The sequence below is a fragment of the Babylonia areolata genome, chromosome 19 (assembly GCF_041734735.1).
Source record: "Babylonia areolata isolate BAREFJ2019XMU chromosome 19, ASM4173473v1, whole genome shotgun sequence".
In the NCBI taxonomy this organism is placed as follows: domain Eukaryota; kingdom Metazoa; phylum Mollusca; class Gastropoda; order Neogastropoda; family Buccinidae; genus Babylonia; species Babylonia areolata.
Genome location: NC_134894.1, coordinates 44,072,406 through 44,095,248, shown reverse-complemented (window position 1 = coordinate 44,095,248; position 22,843 = coordinate 44,072,406). Strand labels below are relative to the sequence as shown.

Here is a 22,843-nt window from a genome sequence, read left to right as displayed (position 1 = left end):
ATCTCAAAGGTAACGAAGACAACATCAGCACTGTCCAGACTGAAACCTGTTTGGAAGGACAGCGGCATCTCCGTGAAACACAAGTTGGACTCCTGCGTGCAGTACGCCACATTCCTGTTCACATGGAAGACATGGACACTCACAGCGGATTTGGAAAGAATTCAAGCCATTGAAATGAGATGTCACAGTAAGATGCTAAAGGTCAGATGCACTGGTCTATTACCAATCAACAAGTAAGCCAAACCTTTTAACAGCATGCTGGACCATATGAAGACCTGCTTGACATCAGGAAAAACGAAAATACCCTGGTGTGGCCACATAACACGATCCACTGGGATTGCTAAAAAAAATATATATAAAAAAAATAATAATAATAATAATATAAAAAAAAAGTCATCCTAGGACCACCGAAGTGACTCAGCAGCAGTGCAGGGTCTCCTATGGTGTGTGGCCTCCTGGCGACCTAACATCGATGGTTCCCTGTGGACTGCCGACACTGGAACTACGACGGACAAACCCGGGTGTGGCCGGGTATGGCGGCGTGGGAGTAATTTCACTGAAACAGTGCAGATGACGGGGCAGCAAAAAAAAAAAAAAAAGTCGTCCTAGGAACTTTTGATGGAGGGAGATGGAGGAAAAGACAGAAAAAACAACAACAATGCACTAACATTGCAGAATATAAGGGAAATCATTTGCAGAGGCTCAGGCTTCGACACACAACTGACAGACCTGGAGGATTCTGACGAACAATTCTTCAGTGCAGCACCCCAATGGCTCTTCACAGTGTGAAGGGAGAAGAAGAAGAAGAAGAAAGCTGCTTTAAGTTTTCATTATTGTTTGATGTTATTTGCAGCTTACTTTAATGATCTATTTGCATTGTTTATTTATTCATATCTGGATTTCTAATTTCAGGTGGGCAACGTGCGAGGTCATGGTGGTCCCATCAACAAACTGGCCTTCTCTCCCACCGGAGAGGAACTGATCACAGCCAGTGATGACAACAAGGTCAAGGTCAGTGACCTCGAGAGTGACACTGCTGTATCTCCAGCTTTGTTAACATTCATAAAATGCAGTTACGGCATAAGTTCTTGCCATCAGATTGCTGTAGATAATTTCCTTTTAAGCTCTTGAACACTCATATCCTTCTGAAACTTGTGTGCGAGTCTGTTGATTGATGAGACATTCGTAAATTATTCAGAAATGAAGGGTATTGTATATTTGGTGAGCGTGTGTATGTGTGCATGTGTCTGTCTATGTATGTGTGAAGAATAGAACCCTTCTAAGTAAGGGAGGGAAAAACACAGGGAGTAGCTGTTGATGTGGTGGAAGTAGTCTCCATGTTTGTCATCATTGTAACCACTGTTTTTGTTGTTGTTAGTGTGTGGAGGAGGGGGTAGAGGAGGTGCAGGGTAATTTGTGGTGTGTGTGTGTGTGTGTGTGTGTGTGTGTGTGTTGGAGCTCATGTACGTTTATATGTTTTTGACTGTGCTTTCATATCTGTGAAACTGCGTTTTTGGGGCATATCTGTTATGCATGTGTGGGTGTATGTGTGAATGTGTGTCTTCATGTTTTATATTTATTTGCTTATTTATCATCATTGTTGTCTTATTTATTTAATTATTTATTTATTATTATTATTATTATTTTATCATTATTTTCATTACTACTACCTTTTTTTTAATATCATAATTATTTATTTATTTAGTAAGCTTTTTTTTTTTTTTTTTTTTTTTTTTTCTCAAGGCCTGACTAAGCGCGTTGGGTTACGCTGCTGGTCAGGCATCTGCTTGGCAGATGTGGTGTAGCGTATATGGATTTGTCCGAACGCAGTGACGCCTCCTTGAGCTACTGAAACTGAAACTTGTTGTTGTTGTTTACAGGTGTGGTCTGGAGAGCTGGGTGTCCCCCTACACGTCATCGGGTCTGAGCAGAATGGAGCGGCCAATGCTGTGTCTCTGTCACGGAACGGAACCACTGTTGCCGTGGGCTACCACACTGGCCGTGTGTCTGTGTTTGATGTTGGCACAGGTATGCTTGTCTCTCTCTCTCTCTCTCTCGCTCTCTCTCGCTCTCTTTGGTCCTCAGCCCACTCCTAAACCCTTCATCCACTTTCTGTTCTGTCTTTAACCACCCATCTCTCTTCTGTATCTCTCTTGAACCATTACTGTGTGTATGTGTGTGTGTACATGTGCATGAGCATGCGTATGTGTGTGTGTGTCTGTGATTGTCAATGCGATTGATTGGATGAGTTTGAAAGCATGTTGTTGTTTTCAGTATTTTCATCTGTTTTATATTTGTCATTGATATTGTGTGTGTAATCTTCATTTTTTTATCTTTTCACTCTTTAGTAATGATAGACATATGTGTGCGTGTGTGTGTGTGTGCATGCATGTGTATGTGTGTGTGTGTGTTTGTGCAGGTGTGGTGATGTGGGAGACAACGCCCCACTCTATGTCGGTCAGAGCGGTCAGCTACTCCAATGATGACAGCTATATCTTGTCTGGCTCGGATGACACCAAAGTGCATGTAAGTCTCTTCTCAAGGCTGTGTCAGAATGACAGAAGAAATGAAGGAAGGAAAGAATTTGTTTATTCTACAGACATGAAAGAATGTCTGTTTCTTTCTCTGAGGCATAGCCTTGGTGTGAAATGGTGGGGTGAGGGTTGGGGTTGAAGAGACAGAAAGATGGAGTGTAGAATGATGATGATAGCGTGCAGCTCAGAGAAGCATGTTTAATTACACATACTTAACCGTGACCCACTAGTGCAGCCTCCGGCAGGGTTCTGACATTCCTGTCCTGTGCAAACTACTATCCGCCTATGCAGAGAAAACAGTAACTACAGCCAATAACCTCCCAGAAGTAGGTAACCTCCCCTTTGTCCCCCTGGCTAGCACCCTCTTTTTCCGGCAGCCATCTCGACTCATGTTATTATCCATTGGTTTTGGATGCAAAGGCAAATCGCTGTATCAAACACAAAGAAATCTCACGTTATGGTTTCAGGATTGACGAAGGGAACAAGCTTCTGGACTTTTTTTTTGCTTGTTGATAAAGCTGCACTTTGTGTTCCACCCTTGTGATTCTTGTACATTGTCTTTGTATCATGCACCACACATGGATTTTTCTTATTGAAGGTGATAAATCATTCTGTATTCTATAAACAACATAGTGACACCAAACTGTCAATCAATGCCCAGGTGTTGGAGGCTAGCCACGGTACCAAGGTGTGTTCTCTGGAGGGGCACAAAAAGGCGGTGCTGAGTGTGTCGGTGCACAGAAAGGTGGTGGCCACCACCTCAGAGGACTGCACCTGCTGCCTCTACCCCCCTATCAAGTCCGCCAAGTCCTCCAGAAGGTGTGTATGTGGGCCTGCGTGTGTGCCTTTGTTGTTTCAACTCGTGTCAAAATTGTGGAAGTGATATATATGTTTCATTACAACTGTGTCTCATTCTGTTTGTCTTCCCTGTGTTTGAAAATATTATTGTTCTGTTAGAAGTTTGTCTCACATATTGTCTGTCTGTCTCATGTTGAAAAACAATATTATTACCAGCCACAGTCGTGAAGTGGTTACCATCATGGATTTGTACCTGGGAGGATGCGGATTGTATTCCATCAGAGATGGGGGGGGTTTCAGCCCATGGCCGTAGCTCTTACTCAGAGTTGAGCATGCTGCCAGTTCAAACTGGAAGACTGGGACCACACAGTACAGAATAATCCACTTCACATTTGCATCTTTTGGTGCGTTGCTCAAATTTTTTTTCCTGACCAGCACCTCAGGTGTCTGCATCTTTTAGCCCGGTTGATAACAGGATATATTATGAGAGTACAGACTTGTCAAAGAGTCGTAAACCTAAATAGACTCTCACGGCAGTATCTTCATCACCCCTCTTCCTGATTTATCATCAGAGTGCAGAAAACAAAATGCCCCAAAATCTGGGTCACTCAAAAAAAAATCAAAGAAATAGGAGATAGAAAAGTTACTGTATTGCAATCATGTGATGTGTGTGCAGCGTGAAGCCGATAGCCACACTCCATGGACACACAGGACCTGTCACTGCCTGCACCTTTGGTCCTGGGGCCAAGAAAATCGCCACTTCCAGTCGTGACATGGTGCGTCCATGCCTGTATCTCTCTGTCTGTCTGGCTCCGTCTTGCGCTCTCTCTCTCTCTCTCTCTCACATACACCTTTCTTTGTTTTGTGGACTTACTGTGTGACTGTGAATGCAAAAGAGAAGTCTCTCTGTTTCAGTTAGTATGCCAAAAACACTGCATGCAGGTCAAATAAAAGATGTTTCTCACTGTTCATTAGAACAACCAGAACGGATAAGAGGAGATATTAGGACTCATTCTTGTTGCCTTGTGCATGTTGTGAAAGGGAACAAAGCTCCAGGGTTGTCAGTCTGGCTGCACAGTTTAGAATTAAGCGTTTTTCTGTTGTCAGCGGATCCTTAGTTGCTGGTGTCCTGCATATGTTGAATTAAACAGACTCCACTGAACACCACCGAAATGACTCAGCAGCAGTGCAGGGTCTGTTCTGGTGTGTAGCCTCCAGGCGACCTAACATCAGTAGTTCCCCATTGGACTGCCGTTACTGAGACTGTGGCAGACGAACCTCGGTGTGGCTGTGTGTGGAGGACATGGGCTTAATGTCATTGAAACAGTGCAGATGATGGAGCAGCTAAAATGATTTTGAAAATTTAAAAAAAAGTGGTAGCTTCATGGATTAAGTGCTTGACCAGGAAGTGAGAATGGTAAACACAGTTCATGCATGAACTGAGATTTTCACTTCCCTCTCTCCTTCCGTTCAACCTTGAGTGGTTGTCATGGATACTGTTCTTTTAAGTATGATAAACTGAGGTCCTTAGTGCTCAGTGCATCCAGAAAGAACCCACAGGAACAAAAATTGTCCTTGATGAAATTCTGTTTGAAAAAAGAGAATCCCAAAACACACGAATATACTTGTAGACAGAAGTAAAAAAAAAAACAAAACCAGGTGGCAACTTGAATTTCACACATGTGTGGCCGAAACAGCAAGAAGACAGCACAACACAGCATTAGTAACGCACCTTCTGTGTTTTCGCTTTGAGATTTTCATAATTTGTCTTTTTCGTTTACAGTCCGTTTGTATCTGGGACTTTGACATGTGCTGTGTTGACCCTGATCCGACCCCAGAAGTGACCTTGACACAGTGTCACGCCGACTGGGTCAACTCTTGTGTGTGGTCCAACACTGCAGACTTCCTGGTGAGTTCAGTCCTCCTGGACAGTGTTGATGATTCATGGATTCCCTTTTGTTTGATCATCATTATCACCATCATCACCTCCACTATCACCACCATCATCATCATCACTGCTATCACCATCATCACCACCACCACCAGCAGAGCCACCATTTTTATCATCATCATCATCATAATCACCCATCACCACTACCATCACCACCATCATCACTATCCTTACCATGATCCTCATCATCGTCTTGGTAGTTCTTGATAGTCTGAAGATGATACAGTGTGTGTTGTCAGTGAAGAGAGTACAAGTGCCTCTGCAGTCCAAGACTGGAGGCACACAGACACCGGCAGGTGATCCAACAGTAGTCCGATCATCACCCCAACTCCCATGCATACTTTGGTTTTTTTTTGGGGGGGGGGGTTTACTGAGCTGTTACAGAATATCATTGTAAAGCTGTGTAGTCATGATAATAGTGATGGGTGGTAATGGTGCTGTTTGCATTAATGATGAAGATTCTTCTTCTTCTTCTTCTGCGTTCACTCGTATGCACACGAGTGGGCTTTTACGTGTATGACCGTTTTTACCCCGCCATGTAGGCAGCCATACTCCGTTTTCGGGGGTGTGCATGCTGGGTATATTCTTGTTTCCATAACCCACTGATCGCTGACATGGATTACAGGATCTTTAACGTGCGTATTTGATCTTCTGCTTGCATATACACACGAAGGGGGTTCAGGCACTAAGCAGGTCTGCACATACGTTGACCTGGGAGATCGTAAAAATCTCCACCCTTTACCCACCAGGCGCCGTCACCGTGATTCGAACCCAGGACCCTCAGATTGACAGTCCAACGCTGTTGCACCCGTTGTGGTGTGACTTAACTCATTGAGCCCAGCACCCGAGCGTTGCTGTGGTGTCAAAATTTTTACATTTGTACACATACATAAACGGCAAAGAAAGGGAACTAACTTCCACAGTATTTCCGCACAAGTCCACATGTAATTCAGAGGAAAAACTGTATTTTCTGCGTGTCTACAATATTTCTGCACAAGTCCACTCATAAATCGGAGGAAAAACTGTATTTTCTGTGGGATTTTTTTCTGTATCATTACGGCATGGAATCTTGTTGAGGCTGTAGACTGTACAGGGTTGAATGGGTTAAAAAAAAAAATCCAATGTGCTTTATATGAAAGAATGAATTTTTTTTTATAACAGTAAGTATGTGGAATGATTCCAAAATATGTTGTATTCTGCAAAGTGAGTTGAAGTGCCATGTCCTTGTAAACACAGGACAACAGTGCAGCCAGGTGATTTCCTCGTGTTGCAGGTGACAGCATCCAACGATTTCAATCTGAAGGTGTGGGACATCAAGAGTCAGGAGGAGAAAGTCAAGCTGCAGGGACACACCTCCAACGTCAATGCTCTGGCTTACAAGGTGTGTCTGTGTGTGTGTGTGTGTGTGTGTGTGTTCATTCTTTGGTTTTATGTCTGTCCACAATTGTGATTTTAAACAGAAATCCATCCCCTTCACAACCCCACTTATGCCTCATGTTATCGCTACATTCCCTGTTCTTATCTCCCCAATTTGCATACAAAAAAAAAAAGAATTATGAACAGAATTAAACTAACTAGTCAACCGATATTACAGCAGAGAGCCAGTGTGGCTCAAAATTAAACTTTGAACTTTTTCAAAAATGAGTTTTATGTGTGTGTGTTTTGTGTGTGTGTGTGTGTGTGTGTGTGTGCGTGTGTGTGATCCTAACATTCAAATGAATGAAGTTTCAGATCACCAATCTGCTCAGCACTCTTGTTTTTTTTCCTACTGACACAGTCTCGAGTAAAGAGATGGCATCATCTCATGGTCTTCTGCCTTTGTGCAGGATTTGAAGTGTGTGTGTGTGGATGTTCCTGTGAAAGAAAAATGAAGATTCTGTATTCCTTTATGGAATCTGGATGATTTTTTCCTAAAAGTATCTCCAAACTGCCAACACATTGTTACTGTTTCCCTTTTATTAATACTTTGTAAATTCCCAACCAGATCTTTTTTTCTTTTCTTTTCTATTCTCTTTTTTTTTTCCAGTTTGGGTGTGTGGTGTCGGGTGCAAGTGACGGGCAGGTGAAGGTATGGTCTCACCGCGGCACGGAGATCACCACCCTGTATGGCCACACACAACGCGTCAACAGCTGTGACGTCTATGTCCAGTGCCGCCACACTGATGGACAGAGTAAGGGAACTGAAACTTGTTTCTGTGTGACCATGGTGCAGAATGCAAACACTGGTCATTTGTTCTCACTCACTGACGGGCGCAATAGCCGAGTGGTTAAAGCGTTGGACTGTCAATCTGAGGGTCCCGGGTTCGAATCACAGTGACGGCGCCTGGTGGGTAAAGGGTGGAGATTTTTACGATCTCCCAGGTCAACATATGTGCAGACCTGCTTAGTGCCTGAACCCCCTTCGTGTGTATATGCAAGCAGAAGATCAAATACACACGTTAAAGATCCTGTAATCCATGTCAGCATTCGGTGGGTTATGGAAACAAGAACATACCCAGCATGCACACCCCCGAAAACGGAGTATGGCTGCCTACATGGCAGGGTAAAAACGGTCATACACATAAAAGCCCACTCGTGTGCATACGAGTGAACGCAGAAGAAGAAGAAGTTCTCACTCACTTTAATTCTTTCTTCGGAAGGTTTAAGTTTCATCAGGTGTCCATATTAAAAGAGAATCAGACAGGTGTGAGTGAACATTGACTGTTTTGATATGCAGAATGCTATGATGATATTTGTTTCTCATTTCAAAGTGTGCGTTTTATTACCACTCTTATTCATTTTCAACACTTAACACCTTGCTGCTTCTTCTTCATTCGTACACTGCAACTCCCATGTTCACTTGTATTAACGAATGGGTTTCTACATGTATGACAGTTTTTACTCCACTATGTAGGCAGCCATACTCTTTTTTCAGGGGTGTGCATGCTGGGTATGTTAGTGTTTTCATAGCCCACCAAACGCTGACGTGGATTACAGGATCTTTGATGTGTGCATTTGATATTATGCATGCATATACACACAAAGGGGGTTCAGGCACTAGCAGGTCTGCACACGTGTTGACCGGGGAGATTGGAAGAACCTCCACCCTTGGCCCATCAGGCACCTTGACCAGGAATCAAACCCAGGACCCTCAGATTGAAAGCCCAGTGCTATAACCATTCAGCTGTTTCACCCATCTTAAGGCCAGACCAAAATCATGATTTTTTGTGATTTTCGTTTTTTCGCATAATTTGCTTCTTCAACATCTAATCTTTATAGTCCGTTTCACCTGGGTACTATATTCACTTAAATAAAGCTTCAAACAGCATCAACATGTGTGATTTCTTGTGAGTACAAACACATCTCTTTCTTTTCCTGTTTTCTCAGTTTTGTGTTTTGTCCTCGTAATACCATTTTTCAAAATGCTAATGCTCAAAAACTTTAAAAGACAGCATGTTCAAACTTGGTACTTTCTTTCTTTATGTATTCATCTTTATCATAGTGCAGTGGTTTGTATAGTACTAGTAAAAGAATGAATATACACTCATTTGAAAAACATTGTGTCAAGGAATTTGTACACATTTCAACAAAAAATAATAATAAATGTATTTATTCAAATTCCAAAATACCACTGCACTATAATAAAGAACAAATACAAATAAATCAAATAAAACAAACAGAAATAACATATCTATAAAGGTACCAAAGTTTTAAGCTTTTAATTTTTTTGTTTGTCAGCCATTTTGGATTCGTTTCCATGGAAACCGTCACGACAAATTGCACAAAATGACCTTTTTAGACATGTTTAGTCCAATATCTTTGCATACCATGTCACAGAGAGCCATAAACTTCAAGTTTATTTCATACATTTTTGTAATACTGTGTCTGGCCTTAGCACCTTGCAGAACAGATGTTGACAAAAGTATGCTGAGAAGCGCTTAAGCATACAACCCATCTTAACAAATGAAACGGGTGTCACAGAGGTGGGTGATGATGAAGACGACAGCGGTGACCAGAGTGACGCTGATGACGTGGACGCCAGTGGAAAGACCAGCTGGGCGGCTCAGATGGAGGAGCAGGAGAATCGTCAGGAGAACCAGCAGGAGAGTGAGAGCAAGAAGGGAGGGAAGAAAACCCAGGGGCTCAATGTGTCGGATGTTGTCGTGGCCTCCTGCAGTGACGATGGAACCGTTCGTCTGTGGAGACCTCTGGAGGTCAGTCAGTGGATGACTGTGTCGTGTGTGTGTGCTCAGGTGTATTTGTACTGGTGGTGTATCTGTATGACTGTAAGCATCTGTATGTAGTTTGTATTTGTCTGGTGTGTGTGTGTGTAGAGTTTGTGTATTTGCATGTGTGTGTGATGTGTATCAGTGTATGAGCGCATGGGTGTGTGTGTGTAGACAGACCAGACAGTGGATGGGAAGTCGTAGCTTTGACAGGGTATGCATGGATATAATTGGCTACAGAAGAACCAAAGTTAGAAGAAAGCGTGCTCAACTGCTGACGCAAGCAGATGTGTGAAATGCAGTAAATGGCAGCCATGTTTACAACCAGGACAGAAAAACACCACATTGGTAATGTCTTCCTGAAAATTGTTGAAAATTTCACTTTGTTCCTGATTTTTACATCACCTGTTCTTGATGGTAAGATTTTGTTCTCGATGGTAAGATTTTGACATTGGCAAGTATGGATGAATGGATGAATGAACTTGATTTGTATAGGGCACACATAGATTTACACGCTTGCATCCACGGCATTACCCCCACACAAACCCACACAGATAAAAATGACAAGAAATAAACAAATGCCTGGACAACTGGAAACACACACACACACACACACACACACACACACACACACACACAACACACTTACGCACACACAAACACACACACACACACACACTAAAAAAACAAAAAAACTTAGTCTCCTCCCCCCCCAACCCCCTCTGCCCTCCCCCCCTCCCACCACCCCCATGGCCAAGTTTGAAGTGAACCAAGTCCGTTGTGTTTGTTTTGATGTGAACTGAAGCCTGCGACAGAGCAACGTTTGTAAAAAATTAAAAAAAATTAAAAAAAAAATTTTTTTTAAATGTTGATACTGGGAAGTATTTTTCACACAGAAACTTGGCAGTCTTCTTATTCTTCTTCATTTGTGGGCTGCAACTCCCACTTCCACTCATATGTACCCGAGTAGGCTTTTATGTGTATGACCATTTTTACTCCGCCATGTAGGGGGCCATACTCCGTTTTCAGGGTGCGTATGCTTGGTATGTTCTTTTTTCCATAAGCCACTGAACGCTGACATGGATTACAGGATCTTTAACGTGCGTATTTGATCATCTTCTTGCGTAAAACACACTAAGGGGTTCAGACACAAGCAGGTGTGCACATATGTTGACCTGGGAGATGAGAAAAATCTCCACCCTTTACCCATCAGACACCGTTACTGAGATTCGAACCTGGCACCCTTAGATTGAAAGTCCAACGCTTTAACCACTTAGCTATTGTACCGTCAAACTTGGTAGTGAAGGAGTTAACCTGCTGTATGCTGGCTGTTCCAGACGCACTCGCTGGCCAGCCTGACGGGTCACTCAGGGCGGGTGCTAGCGGTGGCAGCGGACAGGGAGGGGCGCCTGGTGTCAGTGGGCCTGGACAGCTCCCTGCGCCTGTGGTCACCCGCTCTCGTCAGCGACCTGCAGGTCACGGGGCAGCACAACGTGGAGGTCACCTGCATCTCTCCCAGCGTCTGTGGCACCTGGGTGCTGTCCGCCGACAGGTGATGTCTTTGTCGTAGTGGTCTTTTTTCTTTTTCTTTTTTTGTTTTTTTCCCGTAATAGAAAAAAGTGTTGTTTTTCATTTGTTTGTTTGTTGATATTTGGTTTCATCAGGGTGTGTACATTTCATCCATGAAACATGTTGCCTCCCCACCCCACCTTCCAACCCCTCCAAAAAATCCACAAAAAACACACCTGACTATGTGAAAAAAAAAGTGACATTTTGTCAGCAAGGAATGGACAAAGGGCTCAGTAACCCAGGACTTCTGATCTGTCACGAAAGGAAAAGGATAAAATATCAGTGAAACTTTCTGAATAGTAATAATAAAGCTAACGAGCTGTGTGCATGTGTGTGTGTCTGTGTGTGTGAGTATTCAGTAATGCATGCACATGCATCTTTGTGCATTTCTATGTGGATGTGTTATTATTTTTGATTTGCTATTGTCCATTTCTGTATACATAAGTGAGTCTTATCTTTAAAAGTTCAAGTGTAGTATGCTAAAGATGTACTCATTGTAAAGATGTATGCAGAAAATGCACCATCATGCAGTGATTGATTGTATTTATTTGTGATGTTCACAAAGCATTGATTGTGGATGGTTTTATTTTTTGCAGGTCCGGCACTGTGAACATCTGGCAGAGCAAGGGTGCTGTCTTTGAGTGCATCTACAGCTTTAAAGTCAGTGCCAACTTTCTTCTTTCTCTAAAGTATTTTCACTTTAAGTGATATTAGAAACATAGTATGTGCGTGTGTGTGTGTGTGTGTGCACGCATTGCATGTTTTCATGCTTGTGAGCGTGTGTGCGTGAAGAAAGGAGGAATGTTCAAAGGAAGAATTAACTTTCAGTTTAGCCTTGGTGTCGCTGTGTTTGGGGAAGAGCTGCTCAAGTATAATGCCACTGAAGATACTCCATCACTCAGTTAATTGTCACTCTGTGTTTGTGTGTGTGTGTGTGTACTTTTGTGCTTCTGTTGCTGTGTATGAAGCATATTGTATGCTTTTTGATTTGACGATTCATACTCTCAGTCTGTATTTCTTGTCTTAGGGCATACATTGTTGTTATTTTTCATATGTCGTGTGATGTTGCATATCACTGTAGTATGTGTATTGTTTCATGAGAAGTGCCTGGATCCCACTAAATGGAGAGTTTGCACCATGGAGTGACTATGTATTCTCTGTCTTCTTCTCCCCTGTCGTTATCATCTTCTTCTTCTCCTCCTCCTCCACCCTGTACCCCACCCGCTCCTTCCTCTCCTACCCTTTCCCCTCCTCCTCCTCCTCCTCCTCCTCCTCCCCATCCTTCCCCCCTCCTCCCTCTTCACCCCCTCCTCGTCTTCCTGCCCATCCCCCTTCTTCCCCCTACTCCCCATCCTTCCCCCCCCCCTCCTCCCTCTTCACCCCCTCCTCGTCTTCCTGCCCATCCCCCTTTCCCACATCCCTCCCATTCTTTCCCCCCCCTCCTCCCCCCATCCTTCCCCCCTCCCTCCTCTCCACCCCCTCCTCATCTTCCTCCCCATCCCCCTTCTTCCCCCTACTCCCCATCCTTCCCCCCCCCTCCTCCCTCTTCACCCCCTCCTTGTCTTCCTGCCCATCCCCCTTCTTCCCCCTACTCCCCATCCTTCCCCCCCTCCTCCCTCTCCACCCCCTCCTCGTCTTCCTGCCCATCCCCCTTCTTCCCCCTACTCCCCATCCTTCCCCCCTCACCCCTCTTCACCCCCTCCTCATCTTCCTGCCCATCCCCATTTTTCCCCCCACTCCCCATCCTTCCCCCCCCCCTCCTCCCTCTTCACCCCCTCCTCATCTTCCTGCCCATCCCCCTTCTTCCCCCTACTCCCCATCCTTCCCCCCCCCCTCCTCCCTCTTCACTTCTCCTCGTCTTCCTGCCCATCCCCCTTCTTCCCCCTACTCCCCATCCTTCCATCCTTCCCCCCTCCTCCCTCTTCACCCCCTCCTCGTCTTCCTGCCCATCCCCCTTCTTCCCCCTACTCCCCATCCTCCCCCCCCCCCTCCTCCCTCTTCACCCCCTCCTCGTCTTCCTGCCCATCCCCCTTCTTCCCCCTACTCCCCATCCTTCCCCCCCTCCTCCCTCTTCACCCCCTCCTCCCTCTTCACCCCCTCCTCGCCTCGTCTTCCTGCCCATCCCCCTTCTTCCCCCTACTCCCCATCCTTCCCCCCCTCACCCCTTTGCACCCCCTCCTCATCTTCCTGCCCATCCCCCTTTCCCACATCCCTCCCATTCTCCCCCCCCTCCTCCCCCCCATCCTTCCCACCTCCCTCCTCTCCACCCCCTCCTCATCTTCCTCCCCATCCCCCTTCTTCCCCGTACCCTTGACTGTTGGGATCTGCATGACATTAGACACAGACATTACACGGCGGTTTCTTTGAAGACCTTGTTTCATGATGTCCATCCGTGGGCGCTGATGGACTTCTTGAAAGAAGTGAACATTTTTAATCTGATTTGAAGGTTTTAAACTATGGAAGGTTTTTTTAAACTTTGAGTGGAAAGCTTTAAGTGGTGACTCGTTTTTATTGTTTGTTTTTTTACCCTTGTAGTAGGTATTAACGTGGCGATAGCCTTGAGATGATCTTAGTGGTCGGCGAGGCTCAGAGCACCATCATTCATTTCATTTCATTTCCCTTTCTTCCCCCTCCTCCTCCCAACAAGTGAGTGGGTGACATGACCTTGAGGACAGCGTATGGTGTGTGTTCCAGGCTCATGAGAAGTCTGTCAACGCCACTTGCTTCGTCAACTCAGCGGGCACCCAGTTTGTCACAGCCTCTGACGACATGACACTGGGTGTCTGGGACATCGCGCAGAAAAAGGGCAGTCTGATTGTCAGGTAGGTACTTCTCGGCAGTTGGTTTTTGGGGTGGGTTTATTTGGGTTTGTTTTTTTTTTAGGGGGGGGGGCAGAGGGAGATTGGAGGGGGAGAAGGCATGTAAACTGTTCTGAGATGCATTGGGTTGAAATGTGTGTGTTCCTGTGTGTTAACTGTTTATCCCCAAGGTTTGATGTGATGTTGAATGGTATGAGGTGATGTAATGTGGTGTGATGCCATGTCATGTCACATGATGTGATGTAATGTGATGTGACGTGACATGATGTTATGCAACGTGATGTGATGTGTCTTGATATGATGCGATTTGGTGTGATGTGACAAGAAGTGATGTGATCTGACATGAAACAATGTAATATGATGTGAGAGAATGCCTTGTTTCGTGATGTGATGTGGTGTGATGTGATGTAATCCGTTGCAACACACTGCGTCATTACGCAATGTCATATGATGCGACATGTGAAGCTGTGTGACATGATGTGATGTTATGTGATGGGACATAATGTCATGCCATGTGACATGATGTGATGCCATGTGACATGATGTGATGCTGTGCAACATGTGATGTTATGTGATTGAACATAATGTAATGCTATGTGACATGACATCATGTTATGTAATGTGACATGATGTGATGCCATGTGACATGATGTGATACCGTGTGACATGTGATACCGTGTGACATGATGTGATGCCATGTGACATGTGATACCGTGTGACATGATGTGATACCATGTGACATGATGTGAAGCTGTGTGACATGATGTGATGTCATGCGACATGATGTGATGCCATGTGACATGATGTGATACTGTGTGACATGTGATGCTGTGTGACATGATGTGATGCCATGTGACATGATGTGATACTGTGTGACATGTGATGCTGTGTGACATGATGTGATGCCATGTGACATGTGATACCGTGTGACATGATGTGATACTGTGTGACATGTGATGCCATGTGACATGATGTGATGCCATGTGACATGTGATACTGTGTGACATGATGTGATACTGTGTGACATGATGTGATGCCGTACGACATGATGTGATGCCATGTGACATGATGTGATGCCATGCAACATGTGATACTGTGTGACATGATGTGATACTGTGTGACATGATGTGATGCCGTACGACATGATGTGATGCCATGTGACCTGATGTGATGCCATGCAACATGTGATACTGTGTGACATGTGATGCCATGTGACATGATGTGATGCCATGTGACATGTGATACTGTGTGACATGTGATACCATGTGACATGTGATACTGTGTGACATGATGTGATGCCATGTGACATGATGTGATGCCATGTGACATGTGATACTGTGTGACATGATGTGAAGCCATGTGACATGTGATGCCATGCGGCATGTGATACCGTGTGGCATGATGTGATACTGTGCGACGTGATATGATATGTGATGTGACATGTGATGCCGTGCAACACGGTGTGATGTGATGCCATGTGACATGTGATGCCGTACTACATAATGTGATACCCTCTGACACGGTGTGATGCCCTGTGACATGGTGTGATGTGACTGACAGGAAGAAGAAGGAGGAGGCCCTGCATGCCCCAGTGAGCAGCCTGGTGTGGGACCCCTTCCTCATGCCAGGCCACAAGGATGCCTTCGTCATCGGCACCACCTGGGATGATTCCCTCTTCTACAGAAACCTCGACTCCAGGAAGGAGACTCGTCAGTTCTGGTGAGTTTCCTCTGTGTGTGTGTGTGGGAGTGTGTGTGTGTGTGTGTATGGTGGGGGGGGGGAATGGGTAGGTTGGTTGGCAGTGTGTGTGTGTGTATTGTCATGTGTTTGTGTGTATGAGTATGGATGTGTTTGTGTGTGTGTGTGTGTGTGTGTTCACTTACCTGTCTGCTTTTCGATTTTTCTTTTTTCCATGTTTATGTACCATCATTTGATTTAAAGAAAAAGAGTATGATAAATATGCATGCCCTTCCTGTTTGTGTTGGTTTGCCTCAGTGTGTGTGTGACAATACATTCTTGTGTGTGTGAATGTTCATTTGCTTGTTTGTGTGTGCGTGTGTGTGTGTTGTGTGTGTGTGTATGTGTATACAAGCGCATTCATGCTTTTGTGTGTATGCATTTGTGATTTAAAGCACAGACATATGCATAGCACAGACCAAACTTTCTGCAAACACATCCTGACTGTAACACACCTTTTTGTTCCCCCTCTCCTCCTCCCCCCACGTCTTCCCCCATGAGCAGCGGCCACAGTGGAGGTTTGACCGTTCACTCGGAGCTGTATCAAGAATGGCCGCTCAGCCTGCAGGCTGCCTCAGGCTCTCTGTTCCTCACGGCCACCTCCGGCTCCGTGTCCTCGTGGCGCTGCCAGCTGCAGCATTCCAAGGTGAGGAGGAGGAATTTTGTTTAATGTCCCGTCACACGTATCGGTGATTGAAGACATTTTGTTAAAGTATTTATGAATACATTTGAGTATTATCAGTTAGAAGGGGTGGGAGATGTGAATGAGTGGAGGGTTGGGGGCTGGGCAAATGAGGGTGAAATGTGGGTAAAATTTGAAAAAAAAAGGAAAAAAAAATCTAAATACAATTACAGGAAATTACTTAAAGGACTTCGTAAAAGAGAAGTCATTAAACTGACAAGCGAAACAACTGATAATGAATGCAAAAAGTCAAAACATCAACGTTCTCAGTCACTTGTGAAGACACACTTTCGTGTACATAAGGCTTCATCAAGTTACAGTCAAAAATTATATGTTTAATTGTCAGGTTACTAAAGCATATGCACTTGACATTCCAAGGTGAGCATGGGTGTGTCTTGTTGTTTTTCTGGGCTGGTGGAGACGTGGGCAAGGTGTGGTGATTTGATTAATGTTTTGTGTCTGTGGTGTGCTGCGCTGCGCTGCGCTGTGCTGTGCTGTGCTGTGCAGCATCAGATGTGTTGTGAGTGGGTGTGGGGGGAAGGGGGTGGGGGTGGGGAGGGGTGTACCTGTGTGTTTTGTGTGTGTTGTGCCTGACTTGTTAACTCACTCAGTACGGCCAGTCCTCTCTTCTCCTCTACACGGACCCCTCGGATGTCCAGTGGGTGTCTGAATGACCCAACCTTTAGCTTCCATCATCAGAATTGTGGTATTCTTTGTCAACAAACACCTCTTCAGTATAATAGCCTTCCACTTGCAATATTTTGATGGTGGTAATTGGGGTGAAACGCTGTTAACGTCATCTCTTTCGCCGTTCATATGGAGTGAGTTAATGTAAAGCGTTTTGAGTGGTTTGGAAGTGTTACATAAGCGTACTGTTATTTTGTTGTTCTTACTTACTTAGTTACTTACTTAATTACACACCATGCAAACCTCTGTTGGTCTGAGCAGAATTTTATTTGAGAAAAGAATGGCAGTACCATACAGTTGCATAATCAGTGTAGTGTGTTTGTTACAAAAACAGAAGATGCACATACTCCACAAGGTTGTGTGATATTACCACAAGTTGAAGTACAGGTAAAATAAAAGATCCGTTCATCCAGTCATACCCACCAAGGTGTTGTTGTTGTTGTTCACAGGTGGTGCTGACAGGACAGTCTTTCGACAAAGTGCCCATCAATAAAGGTGGCAGCCAGGTGTCGTCTGAGGAGGAGGCATCACGGAACTGGATTCTGGCGGCCACACGCTGGCACAGCGGTCACCTGGTCGGAGACTCTCTCGGTCAGCTCAGCTTCTACAGCAGCAGTGGGTCTTGGAACCAGGTGAAGGTAATCCTGCAATTCATCCGTGATTAAATATGTTTCATGCGCACACACACACACAGAGGCAGTGTGTGGTGAGATGTGTTGACGATAGGTACACAGTGTGTGGTGTGATGTGTTGACTTCAGGTACACAGTGTGTGGTGTGATGTGTTGACGACAGGTACACCGATATGTGTGACGGGACATTAAACAAAACACACGCAGTGTGTGGTGAGATGTGTTGACGATAGGTACACAGTGTGTGGTGTGATGTGTTGACTTCAGGTACACAGTGTGTGGTGTGATGTGTTGACGACAGGTAAACAGTGTGTGGTGAGATGTGTTGACGATAGGTACACAGTGTGGTGTGATGTGTTGACGACAGGTAAACAGTGTGTGGTGTGATGTGTTGATGACAGGTACACAGTGTGTGGTGTGATGTGTTGATGACAGGTACACAGTGTGTGGTGAGATGTGTTGATGACAGGTACACAGTGTGTGGTGTGATGTGTTGACGACAGGTACACAGTGTGTGGTGTGATGTGTTGATGACAGGTACACAGTGTGTGGTGTGATGTGTTGATGACAGGTAAACAGTGTGTGGTGTGATGTGTTGACAACAGGTACACAGTGTGTGGTGTGATGTGTTGACGACAGGTACACAGTGTGTGGTGTGATGTGTTGATGACAGGTACACAGTGTGGTGTGATGTGTTGACGATAGGTACACAGTGTGTGGTGTGATGTGTTGACAACAGGTACACAGTGTGTGGTGTGATGTGTTGACGACAGGTACACAGTGTGTGGTGTGATGTGTTGATGACAGGTAAACAGTGTGTGGTGTGATGTGTTGATGACAGGTACACAGTGTGTGGTGTAATGTGTTGACGACAGGTACACAGCGGGCCCATCACAGGTGTGGTGGGAGACGGACACATCTTCACTGCCTCCCGAGACTGCACCATCAAAGTGTGGAGCGACAAATTCACCCAGGTGCGTGGGAGCTAATGTGTGTACTCTGTGGTCACTTCATTAGGTTCTGTTATTCATTCCTTCTGTTATGTTTGCTGTTATTTAGTCCTCTGATATGTTAGCAGTTACTTAGGCTTCTGATATGTGTAACATACTTCAGTTTTAGCTACTTAGTCCTGTGATAATCGCTACACGCTTTAACAGTTTCAGTTTCTTTGTCCCTCAGATGTGTGCGACACACTTTAATAGTTTCAGTTACTTAGTCCTTTGATATGTGCAACACACTTTGTTTCAGTTATTTAGCCCTCTGATATGTTTTTGTAGTTATTTAGCCCTCTGAAATATTTGCAGTACTTTTGTCAGTTATTTATTTCTCTGAAATATTTACTTTTTTTTTTTTTTTAATGGGGGGTGTGTGGAGGGTGTTATTTAGCTCTGAATTGTTTGCAGTTTTTTATGTTTATTGTTGTTGGGGTTTTTTGTTGGTTTTTTTTAGTCCTCTGAAATGCTTGCAGTGATCTTCCAGTTATTTAGTTCTGCAAAAATGCTTGCAGTACTTCCATCATGTTATTTAGATCTTTACAGTATCAGCACACTTTTACAGTATCAGTTACGTAGAACTCTGAATAGTGGACAGCGAATTTGAACAGTCTCCATTACTCAGTATCCCGACATGTCGACAGCATTATCCACTGTTCATTTCCTTGCCAGTCTTTATTGATGTGAAAATCGTCATGATTATTTGTGTGTGTTGTTGGGTGTTGCAGTTGGGTCAGTTCCACTGTCAGGCCCCGGTGACCTCTCTGTGTCGCGTGGGGGTCAGCACCGCTGACTGCAAACACCTGATGGCCGGGGACCAGCTGGGAAACGTCTACCTGCTCACCTGGCGCAACTGAGCACCTGGCAGTCGTAGAAAGCACTCTGCTGGGTCCGTCTGTGAGGAGAAAAAAACCATTGATGAGGCCCTCACAGCTACCTTTTGTAAATACACGTGTAGAAAGCTGTTCAGATGACGGTGGATTCATGGTGTGCGCCATTAGCAAGCTGTGGTGTATGTTTCTGTATCAGCTTTGTTAAACAGACTTTGTGAATACCTGTTAAACGCTGTTCATATTCATGATATTTTCCATTGGCAAGCTGTGTCAGTGTTATAAATCAACATTTTGTAAGTACCTTTTGAAAGCTGTTCAGATAATGATAATAGATTCATTATGTGCATTGGTTACAAGTCGTGTTGTATTTGCGTCATTTTTGTAAAACAAATTATTGTAAACATTGGTTGGAAACTGTTCAGGTGCATCTTTTACAAGTTGTGGCTACCTTTTTGTATTTAAACAACCTCCAACATCTGAGCTGACAAGCATGCATGCTTGCATGCATATAAACTGTACACACAAGCCTAAGCACAAGCGTAGATGCACACATGTGCACACACGCACACATGCACACAATGTCTGCATACTAAATGCACTGTCCATGAGCTGTCCGTTAGCACCCAGTGACTTGATGTGAAACTATTTTTTTGTGAATCATGCAGTCAGTTCTTCTATGACCCATCTTGTAAAAACTATCTTTTTGCAATATTTTTCAGGCAATATTTTTGTCTTCTCATGTGGTAATATCAAATGTGTGTATGTGTTTGCTGTTTTTGCATTGGCAAAGATTTCTTTTGGTATACGTATCTCAATCAGTTTGTTTGTGATGTTCAATGTAAGTTTCATGGAGTTGCTCATTTTCTGACTGCTGTTTGTCTTTGTGTCTAAAGGTGGTGACATTGTTTTATCTTCGTATTTCACTGTCGGTGTAGTCTCATGTGACGTTGACACATCATTTCCTCTGTACATATTTCATCCTGTTTGCTCTGTGTATATATATTTTTGCGCGCATTAGTTAGGGAAACTTTTGCAAATACAGCTTTATTAATGTCATTGTGTTCTCTCTCTGTGTCTCTGTCTGTCTCTCTCTCTCTGTCTCTGTCTGTCTCTCTCTCTGTCTCTCTCTGTGGACCCTCTCCTCCCCTCCTCCTGTTTGACATCTTCTCCCATTTACATGTATGTGTTCATACATCAGTGCTCGGTTGATGTTGTTTTTGATTATGTACTTGGGTAAAGTGCACAGCGAATGTTTTGTGAAATGTGTATATTTCTTCATTTTTGTTACTAGTTGATGTTCAGATAACATCCTATGTTAAATTACTGGAGTGTTTGCACTCATGTTTGTGTGTGTGTGTGTGTGTGTGTGTGTGTGTGCTGTTCTTTCACTTTCCCTCAGTACCTCCCCTTTTGGTTGGTTGTTTTTTGTTTGGTTGGTTGGTTGTTGTTTTTTTCTTTTCATTTTCCTCTTATCTGTAAATGTGTGTCAGAGAGACTGATTTTTTTCTAAGATTAGGTTTTCCAAGTTTGCTCACATAATATCAGTTTTAGGAATATTTAACACATTTATAACAAAGTGACTGTTGTAGATTTAATAAAGTTGACAACAAGAGGAGGGTACGTTATAGTGTTATAGGTAGTAACTGTGATTATGTAAAACAATGTTTGACACTGAAAGCTTGATTATTATGTAAAAAAAAATATATATATGTGTGACACTGATAGCTTGATCATTAATTCTTGAGTGAAAAAAAACCCTGAACACATTGACTTGTCTTATTGCTCAGTTCTGGGCATTCTGTTTGTTGGATATCACTGCAGTTCCAAGCAGTCACCAGTGCTTCCCATCCCTCCATTTCTCCCACCCTGTCTTTCCTCTCCATTTTCACTGAGGTGTGCGCACTTTGGCTGCAACCATTATTGATGAATTAATGCTGACATTTTGTGTTCATCATGATTAGATTTATTGTTGGTTTTCGTACATGTGTGAAATGTATTTTCCTGCGCATATGGTGATGGAAATAAGATACTGTTGGATGTTAATGTATTTGTGCAATGACGTAACAGTTTATTTTTAATGGATTTTTGTTTCATTCATTTTGATGACAATCAGCATCTTGGATTCAGAAGACTGCTTTTGAAAAGTTGTGTAAGAGGCAGGTTCTCAGGTGATCGTCTTTGCTGAGTTTGAATGTGTTTGAAAGGTCGTCGTTAGGTAGTTTTCAGTGGATGATGATAAGCAAGTAGTTGCCAGTGATTGATGATTTAGAAGTGCGTGTTTATTTTGTACACATTGTGAGGTAGAGGACCTGACAATGACATGCTGTTGTGTTGCTGTGATATTTCAGTGTCAGGACCTGATAATGACATGCTGTGGTGTTGCTGTGATGTTTCAGCATCAGGAAAGGAACTGCACTGCTGTCTAGTCTTTCTGTTTCTGGTTTTTTTTCCCCAAGTGTGCTTGTCGTCCTTCCTGTATTTACTATCATGTGTCTTGTATTTCAAACCTTCTTATTGTTAGTCAGAAATGTAAGCTCAGTTTCATCTTTTAACTTGATTTACATGTACATGAAACAGTGCTGATCCATAGAACCTGTTTTGTAAATCAACACTTGCCTGTACAAGCTAATGGTTCTTATGAAGACTTTGTTGTGTAGATATTGTGTACATATAATGGCTGTCATTTAAGATAAAGAAACACTATGAATGAATGTCGCATTCTTGTTTTGTTTCAAAGTTGTTTTTTCTTCTTTTTTTCTTTTCCATTGACTTAATTCATAGGTGCTTTGGTGTTCTTGTTTGATGCTTGTGGAAGAAAAGCACACAACAGGGTTTAGCTTTGTTTGTTGTTGGTCCTTGTTATTTGGCATAAGGGTATTGCTGATATGCGATAACAAGGATTTTGTTAATGTATGTGATAATGAGGATTTTGTTAATGTGACAGTGAAGAAAAGAATTGTGAGATTTGACCTGCGCTTTGTCATTTCGTATTTTAAACTGACACCAGTCTCAGCATTTTTTTTGCATTAAGTTTTGAGGAACTCATTTTTTTGTTCAGTGTTGCTGTGATAAACACACTTCTTACTGTGATTTGTTAAGTGTTGGAATGAAAAACTGCTACATCCTTTTCACCTGTTGATCCAGTCAGTTGCAAAACCTTGCACCTGATCTGAATATCGTGAAGGTAAAAAACAAAATTAAGATCGGTGTCCACTTTGTTCATTTGAAATATGATTTTCTATGGACTACTGTTTTGTGTCTGCTCTTTGTCTGTCTGTCAGACTTTCTTTTTGTCTGTCTTTCTGTCTGTCTCTCTCCCTTCTTTTTCTCTGTTGTTGTTTGGCGGGCGGGGTTTTTTTTTGTTTTTTGGGTGTGACTTTTTTCTCTTTTTTTTTGGGGGGGGGG

At 43.6% G+C, this 22,843-nt stretch overlaps 1 protein-coding gene across 1 annotated transcript in view; it reads left to right on the top strand.

The window, feature by feature from the left end:
• The window catches only part of LOC143293746 (telomerase protein component 1-like), an 83,187-nt gene extending 60,384 nt beyond the window's left edge, over window positions 1–22,803 (top strand). The window contains exons 40-56 of the mRNA XM_076604957.1: window positions 913–1,011; window positions 1,881–2,028; window positions 2,420–2,526; window positions 3,196–3,353; window positions 4,009–4,108; window positions 5,116–5,241; window positions 6,557–6,664; window positions 7,310–7,454; window positions 9,244–9,476; window positions 10,826–11,040; window positions 11,654–11,717; window positions 13,752–13,879; window positions 15,437–15,595; window positions 16,118–16,259; window positions 17,432–17,620; window positions 18,489–18,587; window positions 19,334–22,803. Of these exons, the coding sequence (XP_076461072.1) occupies window positions 913–1,011; window positions 1,881–2,028; window positions 2,420–2,526; window positions 3,196–3,353; window positions 4,009–4,108; window positions 5,116–5,241; window positions 6,557–6,664; window positions 7,310–7,454; window positions 9,244–9,476; window positions 10,826–11,040; window positions 11,654–11,717; window positions 13,752–13,879; window positions 15,437–15,595; window positions 16,118–16,259; window positions 17,432–17,620; window positions 18,489–18,587; window positions 19,334–19,462 (2,349 nt within the window). The 3' untranslated portion in view covers window positions 19,463–22,803. The remainder of the gene's footprint in view (window positions 1–912; window positions 1,012–1,880; window positions 2,029–2,419; window positions 2,527–3,195; window positions 3,354–4,008; window positions 4,109–5,115; window positions 5,242–6,556; window positions 6,665–7,309; window positions 7,455–9,243; window positions 9,477–10,825; window positions 11,041–11,653; window positions 11,718–13,751; window positions 13,880–15,436; window positions 15,596–16,117; window positions 16,260–17,431; window positions 17,621–18,488; window positions 18,588–19,333) is intronic.
• Window positions 22,804–22,843: the final 40 nt, after the last annotated feature.